Source organism: Polypterus senegalus, chromosome 7, assembly GCF_016835505.1.
Source record: "Polypterus senegalus isolate Bchr_013 chromosome 7, ASM1683550v1, whole genome shotgun sequence".
NCBI lineage: Eukaryota > Metazoa > Chordata > Cladistia > Polypteriformes > Polypteridae > Polypterus > Polypterus senegalus.
Window position 1 is genome coordinate 120,306,905 of NC_053160.1, and position 12,464 is coordinate 120,319,368.

Sequence of the window (12,464 nt, forward strand, 5' to 3'; positions counted from 1 at the left end):
CCCCCCAGCCTTGACTCTCTGAGAAGACAAGGAAAAACTCCCAAAAAAACCTTGTAGGGAAAAATGGAAGAAACCTTGGGAAAGGCAGTTCAAAGAGAGACCCCTTTCCAGGTAGGTTGGGCGTGCAGTGGGTGTCAAAAGAAGGGGGTCAATACAATACAATACACAGAACAGAACAAATCCTTAATACAGCATAATAATAAAGATTTTAGAAGTACGGAGCAGAATTTAACAGTAGATGATATCACATAATAAGATTTGGATATTTTTAGAGTCCTGGAGACCTCATCCATCAAGCTGCCTCCCCATTTGGCCATTCCACGGCTGAAACGTTGCTCGGCCAGCCAATCCAATGAAAGGACCCCTATACTCAATACTCAGATATTTAGCTGCTTTTATTTAACAAATGAAGAGCATTTTCATTTACATATACATTTATTTCAAAACTAAGCCATTTAAAAACAATCTTTAAAATGTTGATTTGATTTTGTATAATAATGACAACCTGGCCAGGGCTCCACAGCTGGAAAAAATATTGGCTTAGATAGCAATGCGTATCATATAACAGGATTAAGGAAAAAAAAAAAAAAGTGTCATACCTTTAAAAATTAATCAAGTACACTAATGCATTAACTTTTGCAGTCCTATTATTAAAATGTACTACAGGTTTGTAAATTAACCAGTTTTGTAAGTTTAAACACATGCATAGAGACATCATGACTCCCTTGCAATGTACACATAGTAGGCCTTTTCCTAGATGCACCACCTTATTATGGGTATTTCATTTTTTATGCAATTCTGTTATTACTTGTTGATGTGTTATTTTGTTTACTCTTGATCATAGTGAGAAAAACGTTATCAACAAAACTAACAGGAGTGCAAAAATTTTAATTTTATAATAGAAGGAGCTTGAGACTGTTGCTAGGGATCTTCCTGGTCTGTTCTGCTCATTGTTTTGCCATACAATACATCTCTAACCAAGATAATCAGGTGTTAAATGTGAATCATACAAGAATAAAATGAGTAGTTTAGCCACAGAAAAATGATAGTTCTAAAGTTATACTGTAATACACTGCATAATGATAATAACTGAACAGAAAATATCTATAATACAATAAACCTACCACACAGAGCTCAAAAAGAATCATTCCAAGAGACCATACATCCACTTTGGGACTGGAAGGAGGAGGCTTTTCGCTATATGTGGGGTCATTAGAATGGACAAATCCTTGTGCAATGACCTCTGGAGCCAAATAAGAGGGGTACCTAGAAAAGTAGCACAAAATAAAGCTAAAATTACAATATAACACTTGTGTTAAAAATCTTACCTTTACTACTACAATAAATATCAGGCCAATGGTATCACTGTCCTGTACCAGACCCTCTCCTCCTTGCAAGCATCAACTTTGTTATTTCAGTTGAGAATCTGCTCATAAAGGATAGGTTTGGTTTTTCTGAAGTTACCCCAAATTTGTGACATTATGTCAAATGACCAAAACACTTGGCACAGTCCACTCTGTACAGTATGTGTTTATTATCATTTAGCATTATTGAACATATTTCCCACATAAACATTACATCACGACAGTGTACATTTTTCACTGTCTTTCTCCAATTATCCCTCCCTCTTTACTCCTTTATCCTTATTGTGGAATCCTCATTAGTACACTCTGACTGTTTGTGTTACAAATGTCTGGTAGACAAATAGTGGGTATCAAGGACAACCTGTTTGACTAAATACTTGGAAAATAAACAGTAACTACAAATAACTAAATAAACATACACAAAATCAAAACAACTGCTATTAAAGTATAGTATAAAATTTTACTGAACTCTTTTTTTTCTTAGGCATGGCACGCAAGACTTCCAATTCAGCTGCAACTGTCACTGAAACTTAACATTAAATCTCTGCTTACATTAGCCAAAGCAAAATTCACTTAGTCTCAATAACAGTCAAACATAACTTTTGCTGGCAAATTCAGAGACTGAGAGGCCTTGCTTTTAAGCTTTTTATTGCCTTGTTCAGTGAAGAAAATGGCCAGAGCTCAGCTTCTTCAAACCTAGCATACAAACACGTCACCAACAATCAACCTAAAGGTTGGGCTTATGTGCACTCAAGAGACCAATGTAACCCCTTATTACACAGCGTCAGCACTATCAGCCACATCAGGTTCATCTCTGACATCTACAAGACACCCCCCTCCTGCCTTGGACATGGTACACAAGAAGTGGCTAAGCAACACCCTACTCCAACAGAAAATTCTAGTATTGGAACTCTGCAATGGAATACAGCCCATCACAAAGTTGAGCATGGGTGCCACATTGATTTCTGCCTTACTAAAGGGTAGTGAGGTGTATAAACAGGAGAGAGCATATATCTTGCTGAAACAAATTAACAGATTGCTAAGTCTTAGCAGAAATATGTCATTTAACAAAAGATGACCATTATGTAAAATCTCAAACACTATAACTACAGTACAGCCTGCCTCTACAAGGTGCAACCAAACCCAGACAAAGAAACACTTTGTCCTTGTGTGCCAGTGATTATCTCTCTGTGTGTAGGTACTAAACATTTCAAGACAAAGCATCACTTCCATCCTCTTAGATAACAGAAAACGGACAACTCAATAAGCACCATTACTGCGTATAACCTTTTATCTAAGTTAAAGTCAACAAATGTATTAGTTGTTATGAAGGGAGTTTCCTCCAATGCAATAACAAGGTGAAGCATCCAAAACAATCTGGAAATCAGGCCAGAAACCTAACTGGTCTGCCCAGCAGAGGCAACCTTGAATTCATGTTGGCTCCAAGGCTTCAACTGGAGCAAAAATAAGGAGGCAAAACAACTATAAAAACAAACTCTGTAATGAATATCCCCTAAGGTGAAGGCTGTCAACATTTGTCTTTTATAAAATAGAGCAAGCAAAGAATCACTGTAAACATAAGATTTATTAACTAAATTCTTAAAAATACAAAGAATAATTCAAAGGAGCAATAGGGGTACACAAAGGAGTTGTCAAAAAAGCAATGGTAAAACAAACAGAGTCCCAAAACAAAATTCAATAATCAGAATCTTTTAAATGAAAGCCAGAGATAAACAATTACCAGAAAACCAAACAATAAACAGCAATACCTATAAAACTCCAGGAGTAAGCAACAGTGTTTCAAACTCCCAGGTCCTTGCACTTAGTTTAAATAGTCTGAGGGAGGGTCCAAGGGAGGTCCTGCCTCTTGGGGCTCCACTCACAAAGAACATAGTACTTCAGTAGATAATTACAATATTACATATTCAGCTAACAGAAAAAATATGCCCCATAGTAGATCTTCTAACACGTGTGTGACAACATAAAGACATGAAACATAACTCAAAATTAAACAAAAACAAACATAAAATACTTATAATTTCAACCCAATGCATAACATTAGCATATTCATTTCTGATAGTTGGTTTTACATATGCTAAAATAATAACCTGTGTCTATGCTAAATCTTGAACTTTGGTAAGTTTCTCTAACCAAATGTAATTGAAAAGATAAACACTTTCAAATTGTTGCACCCCTTCCACTAAACTCAAAGATTCAAATGGCAATTTGTAAGTCATGTGTGACATGCACATTCCCTCACACACAAGCTGTTATAGAATAAGTGCCTAATGTAGGCAAGCACTGAGAAACTTGTAAACCAGACAAAACTTTACTAATCTAAATGGCTAACAGACATGAACCAAGACAGTACTGAATGGATATTTTTAACTTAGGCAATTCTTTAGGGAATACTTAAGAAGGGGAAATATAATTGGTAAATTTGTAAGAAAAAGTGGGACCATGTCAGCTTAGATTTATGCTTTGTATTGAATGATTATTTTCCTGTGTCTGTATATACTATACTAGCCATGTGCGCCCAACTACGTTGCGCGTGTTAAAGTTGTCTGTGAAGGGCTACCTGTTTAAACGCGGCTGCCAGTCGTGAACTGGGCCCTTCGTCGCACAGCATTATGATTTTTATAGGGGAAACAAAATTAAAAAAGAAAACCCTTGGACACTGATTCGATAGGAACAGCCCACTCGGAATCATTATCCGAATCGTAATTATGTGGTGGTGTAGGAGCATTTCTGTTTCTGTCTGTTCACAGTCCGTCTTGTTTTCAGGACGCTGTTGTTTCCTCTCATGATGTCTTCTCAACCTTTCTCCAATCTCACAGGTTGCTTTGTGCCAATCCAAAGAGTAAGGCAATATACACGGAGCAATGGTTATTAAAGGGGGACACATAGGTATCCAGGCTCTTTAAAGCATAAATAGAGATCACTTCACTGACACGTGAGCATGTACAACTGTGAGACGTGCAGCACTCGCCGGCTACAACGTAACAATAATAATTTCCGGAACGTGCAGTTACGTTGTCAATCATTTTACCCACTGTCTTTCTTTCATTTATATGTTACGTAGGCACGTAACTTTTATCTTCGGCAATGGAGCTAATCAGCGTAACACTGTCCACCACCCCTTTCGTTATTCCGGCACATTGTTGACATCCGTGAGTAACAACAACGTAGTAAACTGGAAGGTGGTCTACACATGCATGGAATTTGCGGACAAAGATCAAGATCTAAATGAAGATCTCTTTAGTTAATTTAAAGCACAACAATTTGTTTAGCTGGAATGTCTGCATTTTGAGGTGTGACTGGAGTACTACAGTTTTCAGCAGTATAAGCCTGGAGAAGATTCTTAATGCACTGCCTGTTTTAGCTGTCTCTCTACTGCCATCTAGTGCTTCTTCTAATTCATTCGCGGACAAACAAAGATCAAGACCGAAATGAAGATTATATATAGAGATGTTGTACAGGTCATGAGCATCCAGACAGAAGCTGTTGGACCATACAATAGACAGAGTCCACCTGCTTTTTTTTTAGCTCCAGCCAACATCCATGAATTGCATGCTGCAAAAAAGGAATGAGACAAATCATGAGAACTGTGTGCATGTTTGAGAAGTTGTAATGAGAGTTAATACCTAAAAGTGCAAAGTCACAATAAGAATGTCTCGGAGATGTTAAACAGAAGAAGCGTTGTCATCAAAACCGTAACAATAAAACAGTGAACAAAGTGATGAAGTCGAATGTTAAGAGTCGGGAGCCAGAAGACATAAAATACAAAAAATGATTAATTTGAGGGATGAATCCTTAATCTCAGAGAGTGTACTCAATACTGTTTGGTGTTTAAAAGCATCCTTGACGTGGCATGTAGTGTCATCTGGGAGGAAGCCCCTAGAAACAATGTAGCATGTCCTAATAACACAGTCATGAAATACAGAAGCTAAAAAAAATCGCATTTGAAATTACAGGATAAAAGAATTTATACTGAATATGTATTACTATTCCTGTAGTTTCAGACCTTCCAAAAGCCCACAAAAGAGCAACAAGAAAAATTAATATAAAACTAGTTTTTTATAGGTTGTCGCAATTCAAAATAATATATATGCGTATAAACATCGACTTAGTCCTTATATCTATACTAATAAAAGGCAAAGCCCTCACTGACTCACTCATCACTAATTCTCCAACTTCCCATGTAGGTAGAAGGCTGAAGTTTGGCAGGCTTATTCCTTACAGCTTACTTACAAAAGTTAAGCAGGTTTCATTTTGAAATTCTACACGTAACGGTCATAACGGTCGATAATGGTCAACAACGTCCGCCCATGTTGAACTTTCTTATTTATGGCCCCATCTTCACAAAATTTGGTAGGCGGCTTCCCTGCACTAACCGAAACCGATGTACGTACTTATTTTGATGGTATGACGCCACCGTCGGATGCCATATTGAACTTTCCAACGTCACTAATTCTCCAACTTCCCGTGTAGGTAGAAGGCTGAAATTTGGCAGGCTCATTCCTTACAGCTTACTTATAAAAGTTAAGCAGGTTTCATTTCGAAATTCTACACGTAACGGTCATAACAGTCAACAACGTTCGCCATGTTGAACTTTCTTATTTATGGCCCCATCTTCACGAAATTTGGTAGGTGGCTTCCCTGCGCTAACCAAAACCGATGTAAGTACATATTTCAGTGGTATGATGCCACTGTTGGACGCCATATTGAAGTTTCCAACTTCATTAATTCTCCAACTTCCCGTGTATGTGGAAGCCTGAAATTTGGTACTTATTTCGGTGGTATGATGCCACTGTCGGCCACCATATTGAACTTTTCAACGGTCTTTGTTACTTATGGGCCCATCTTCAAGAAATCTGGTACGCGGGTTCCCAACGCTAACTGAATCCTACTTATGTACATATATACATCCATAGCCTGCAGCTCGGTCACCGTGTGAGGCGGCGTTGGGTCCCCCATCCCAACACCTCCCACATTGTTGGCTGTCTGCCTATATAAGGCCGTCCGTCGCTCCAGTCTCGACATTCCCTTCCTTGCTTCGCCACAGGATTCACGTCTCCCTGCTGATAACTACAGCCTTTTTATTTAATCCACGGCTTCTCCTCTGTTTTATTGTTCATTTATTACGATTATAGTTATTGTGTAGGTATTTTAGACTTACTTTACATTGTTCAGGTACCCATTTCCTTTATCGTTCCAACCGTACCCCCATTAACATGTCTATTGAGGTGATCACCATCGATCAAAGAACTATCACTTACCGAGTGGTTTCCATGCCCGGAGATGGCACCTACCTTTTCCATTCTCTTTGTTACATATTGCACGGCCATATCAGGCTCACTCTTGATATCCGGAGGAACATTGCGTCTTATGTATTGAATGACTGGGACAAGTTCAAGGTGTGGACTGATGACGGTACAGGAGATAATTATACTACACAGGAGCACTATAAGAGTTAAATGCTTAAGCCCTTCACCTATGGATCTGCATGTGAGTTGATGGCTGCCGCTGAATTGTTCAGTTGTTGTATTCAAGTGTACCGAAATGGCCAAATATTTTACACCTTTCGACAACCGCCTATGCCTCTTAAACATCTTAGATTCACAGGTGACGATTTCAGTAGTGGACACTTTGATGTTTATGAATGTTTAAACTCTCCAAAGCTGGATGTGACGTTATCAATGAAACCGGTTGTATACTAACAATGTTTGACAGATGCCGAATGTCTCTTCAACACAAGTCCTACAAATACTGTCGTAATTGAAACAAACCATGAAACTCAAACCGATTATGACAGCAGCAATCCAAGCTGTGAGATTTGTAACAAGATTACTGTTCACATGGCCAACTGTACGTTGCATGCTCAAGAGTAAGCTCAGCGCACAGCTTGGTCATATTACAAAGAGATCCTTAACAAATAATTATTGGTATATTTTCCCTCAGTTTAAAAAGGTTTAATTTTCTTCTTAATAAAAATTTTAAGGCAGTACTTCACCGCTGTGAAGCGCGGGTATTTTGCTAGTCATGAATAAACTGCATTGCTTTGTTTATTAAAGAAAACTTTGTTCATAAATCAGTTTTGACCCTGAATAGGAAGAATATTAATTCCTCTAGTTTCAATAGTAACTGTCTTGAGTGCTTTTTATATTTACGTATCTTTCTCACCCGCCAGGAGCAATACCAGATGCACTTCTGATGAGGTCATCCACATGAAGCTAGGCATGTTGGGGCCTTGGACGGGAGACAATCTAGGAAAAGTTTGGGTTGCTGCCGGAAAAAGTGTTGGTGAGGCCAGCAGGTGGCGCTTAGCCTTTGGTCTGAATGTGGATCTCAATGCCCCAGTACAGTGTTAGGAATACTGTGCTGTCAAAATGGCACTGTTTTTTGGGTGACATGTAAAATCAAGGTCCTGACTCTCTGTGATCATAAAAGATTCCTGGACATTCTTTGTAAAGAGCAGAGTGTTATCCTGATGTGAAGGCTAAATTGCCTAACACGGCCTAATCATTCTGGTTCCCTAATAATCTCCTGTTTCTACCTTTATCACTACTTCACCACCTAATAGCTCATGTGTTGTGAATGTACTGGCACAAAAATGGCTGCTATTGCATAAATTGGGGGATGATTGAAGTGGCTCACTAGGAAAATCACTATATAAATGTAAATAATAATTATTAATTATTATTCTAAACTGAACTCCACATAATGCTTACATCTTTATACCGATGCATGTGAGAGACCCACAAAAGTATGTTTAGATCGCTAAATAAACATAGCAAGCTATGAATGCTATGTCCCTGGGGTCTTAGGGAATCATTCAATATAGTGGTGAGGATATTAATACATCTTTTAATAATGGTAGAGCCCGATTAAATTGGAATGTGTATTTTTGAAAACATTTTGGACAAACATGCATTTGATAAGTCCTCAAATTGAAGGCATTAATATATTCTCTACTTCAAACTGAATATACAGACATGCTTGGGTTCAAATTAATGCTATTCCTCAAATATGAATAAATACATAAAACCCCAAAAGTTTTCTTTTAATTGAATACAAATTAAATTCATCAAATGAGTTTTGTGATCAAAATGGATCATTTGAATCACTGCATTAAAGTTCACTAGTATTGCATCACTGACATTTTATTAATAAGTTTAAAATGCTTTTCTGTAAAATAAGTAATAAAGCTTTATACATTTTACCAAAATTTATATTATCAGACATTTTCAATAGCTAAATAATGTAGTGGTTTTGTTTGTTCATGTGTATTGCTGAGACTGAGCTACAAATCCAGCACAAGATGACAGCATTTCTCTACACAAATAAGCTTTATGTACTGAATTGTCTCATCTCATTTTGTCATATGTCTTGTTTTTCGTATGTTCCAACCTATATACAAAATCAGGTTATGAACGTGAAAAGGAACAAAACTTGTTTGTAGTTAAAGGTCTGACTGTGTTCATTAATTATACTGCTGTTGTTTCAAGTTTGGATTCGTGCAGGTCAGGTCAGGTTGGGAAGCATGCACTGATACAACGCTTTGCCATACCCACCACATGACGAAACAGCTTAGAATCCTGGCTGGCAACCCCAGAGTCAGACACACCATCCTTTCCCATGACCCGAAAATGGGCATTTATTTTCCGCTGCCAGCTGTTACATGGCAGTTAGTTGGCTCTATCCAGTCACTCAGATCCTCAGCAATGAGGATCTTGTGAGCCAAATAACCCTTGGGGAATCACACCATATGGTTGTAATACCGTAACTGATGCTCCCTCACATGTGCCTTATTTGGGTCTTCATTAGCAACCGTTCGTTCAACACAAACCAGTGGTACCCAAAGATTTTCCAAATAGACAGTACCGAAGCAGTCCAGTCTTTGTCGGAGGTCACTGCAACCATATAGCAAAACAGGAAGCACCAGTGGCCTCATGCATAACGCTGTGCGTAGAATTCACACTAAAACATGGCGTAAGGACAAAAGAAGAAATGTGCATATGCACAAAAAAATCCAGATGCATAAATCTGTGCATTTATCAACTTCCACATTCTTCCGCTCCATAAATCCCTGTCAGCGTGAAAAGTAATGCACATATATGCGTCTGCTGCCACTCCCAAACTCCTCCCAGAATTATGCCTCTTTGAATATGCAAATCAATATAAATATCCCTTAAACTCAGCATTTAGTGAAAAGCCAATGGCAACAGCATGGGAGAAAACAGAAGAATTTCAGTGAATACCAAGTGGAGGCAAGAAAAAACGTACCATTTGTTGGTTTAAACAGTGGTATAAACAAGAAAAGGAAGTTGATCGAGTGACATAGAGTGTTGGAGAAACTCGAAAGCTCAGGTTCACAAAGTAAAAAAGAAAAAGTCAGATATCAAAGTCGTCGTGAAAAGGCGAGTCGTAGCCCACCTTCTGAATGTCATATGAAAGCTTATTAGGGTACAGAAAAAAGAAAAAAAATAAGGACACAATGAGAGAAAAGCTCGAAATGTCAACTTTAATCTGAAATTTCCACTTTAATCACGTAGTTTATTTTCTCATTAAAGTAGAACATCATAAACTTCATCTTTAAATCGTTTAATTTACTAGTTTCTCAAATACCATTGTCACTAAAGTAGCATACTAAATGCTTTGTTTTGTAAGTGTTCTTCTATGTACTCTGTGTGTGTGAATCACTACATGCTTCTTAAACGGGCTTTCTCTTCCTCTGACTAGTCACAGAATCCATTACATTCGTGATAGTACAGCTCTCTGAATAATTAAAATACTGAGATGTACTGTATGCTTGATATCATTTTTATGATGATAGGAGTTAAAGCATGTTATTAAACATAGGAACTTGGTGGTGCAGTGATAGTGATGAGCTGGCCAGAGATTGTTCCTGCCTCCTGCAAGATGCTTGCTGCGCAACCTTCGATGAAACCATTTATTGGAGCAGTACTGTTTCTTTCAAATGTACTAACCTCCAACTCCTGTCCTTCCTTTTCTTTCTCCAAATAACCAATCGCCACAAAATCAGCTCTGTAATAGATGTTAAACCATTTGTAAGCTTAGAACGCAGATTCTTCAAAACTTTTAAGGAACATTGAAATATCTTCGTAGTACATGTTTAATTATTCTATCTATCTGTTCTTCCAGTGTTGAGCCTGCCCCAGCAAGAATACAGCACGAGGCAGGAACAATCCCTGAACTAGCTATAGCTGCGACACCGTGTCCTCACATTTAATTATTAACAATATAGATTATTTAAATGATGTTAACATTTTATCTGTATAATGTAATAAACATATTTTGCTGCATTTCATCTTAAAAATGATATCGTCTTCATATGTAAACACACGCTTTATAAAGTGGCTCAGTATATGCAATATTATAACTGTATCACAAGTTTACAGTGAGGTAATTGTACTAATAAGTACAAACAGTTCTACAAGGAGCACTTGATGGACTGATTGATGTGTTTATAGTTCTTGGGATGAAACTGCTTCTGAACTGCGATGTCCCTACAGGAAAGGCTCTAAAGCATTTGCCGTAAGAGAGCAGTTCAATAGACAGTGTGCATGGCTGAGGCAGTGTGGGCTTGATGCTGTATACCGATAATTCTCTTTCCAGTCAGCTACTGTAGAGCTGTGACTTCACACTCAGATAAAGTGATATAAATACTCCAAGTGGTACAGTGAGAATGGTATTTGGAATAGTTTGGCCATTAATTGGACCATTATTTTGTTACAGGTTAATTACAATCAGATGCATTAAACTAATAAACAATATGCGGGTAATTTCAGTGTATATGATAAAGTTGCGTCAGGGATGTTGATCTAAAACAAGAAAGGGAAACCACACTGGAATTGATGTTTAAGTCTGCTCTGATAATTATTGCTAGCTCACCTCCTTGTCGGTTCTGTATGGAAAGTGAAACCATGTGGAGTCGCCCCCGTGAGAGACGTAAATTCACTCGGTTTTTGCCAAGTCTCCATTAAATACAGAATATCAAGTTTGGTGTCAGTGATGAGTTCTGACAGCACCAATGCTTTGCCATTAACAGATCTCAAGTTAAACAGTGCAATATTAGTTAATGAGGCTTCTTTTTGCAAAGAGCCGTGATCAGGGTTTATTTCCATATAATGTAAATTTGGCACACTGACACTTCTATTTCCAGCACCATGAGAAGGATGGCTTATTCCTGAGCAAATGCTGCTGGTTGTCTTTTCATTCGCAGCCTGGCGGTGGCGGTGACCTAACCTGCAATGTATATATTTCGGACGCAGCAAAATACCAGCGTCTTTTAGGATGTTCCAGTCAGACCATTTGCTCTGGACAAACTGTTTAATAAGAAGGAGTTTGTCATGAGAGTATTTTAGCATAATACTGGGCAATACTTATCTGAAAAGCAGTGGAGAAGCAGCACAGCACAGTGGAACTGATAGGACAGGCGGGTGTGGCAGCATAGATGAGATGAGCAGCGATAGCAAAGCAGCAGAAAGCATAGCAGGAGAAGGTAGCAGAATTTGGTGGTTCCAATACACACAGTACCACATAAACAGTAATGCTTGGTAATTTCAGGCATGATCGCCCCGGAGCCATAAGCCACGTTAGTATGAACATCAGATCAGTTCCTAGTCGTAGAGTATTGTAAGATGAAATGAGAGCAGATCAGCATAGCGAATATAATAACAGAGACAAATCATCCCGAGGTCCTAGATCGCCAGGTATAAAGAAATGTTCGTAGGTCCCGTCCTGCGATCCACAGACTCAGCTGTTCCTAGTCAAAGTAGAGTCCATAAAATCTGTAAATATTAAGCCAAATCCATGCAATTCAAGTCAGCTGTATCCACGAACTATACGTACAATAAAGAAATAAAACAAGCGTGAGAAAGTGTAGAATTAAAGCAAATTTTGCGAAAAGTGTTGTTAACAGGGAGGAGCGGCAGCAATTTGCATGCGCCAGCGTCCCCTCACCTGCTTTACCACCACTTACATTTTATCTTCTAACAAAACAGTACAAGAAATAATTTATTTTACAGATGATTGGCTCTGCTATTTAGATAAAAAAATATTAACTGTTTATCAACC

The 12,464-nt window shown here is 38.2% G+C and overlaps 1 protein-coding gene across 6 annotated transcripts in view; it reads right to left on the reverse strand.

Moving 5' to 3' along the window:
- The window catches only part of tbck (TBC1 domain containing kinase), a 255,240-nt gene that overhangs the window by 190,996 nt on the left and 51,780 nt on the right, over positions 1-12,464 (reverse strand). For all 6 annotated transcript variants that reach the window (XM_039759207.1, XM_039759206.1, XM_039759204.1 and 3 more), the window contains exon 6: positions 1,125-1,266. In XM_039759207.1, coding sequence (XP_039615141.1) covers positions 1,125-1,266 — 142 coding nt within the window. The remainder of the gene's footprint in view (positions 1-1,124; positions 1,267-12,464) is intronic.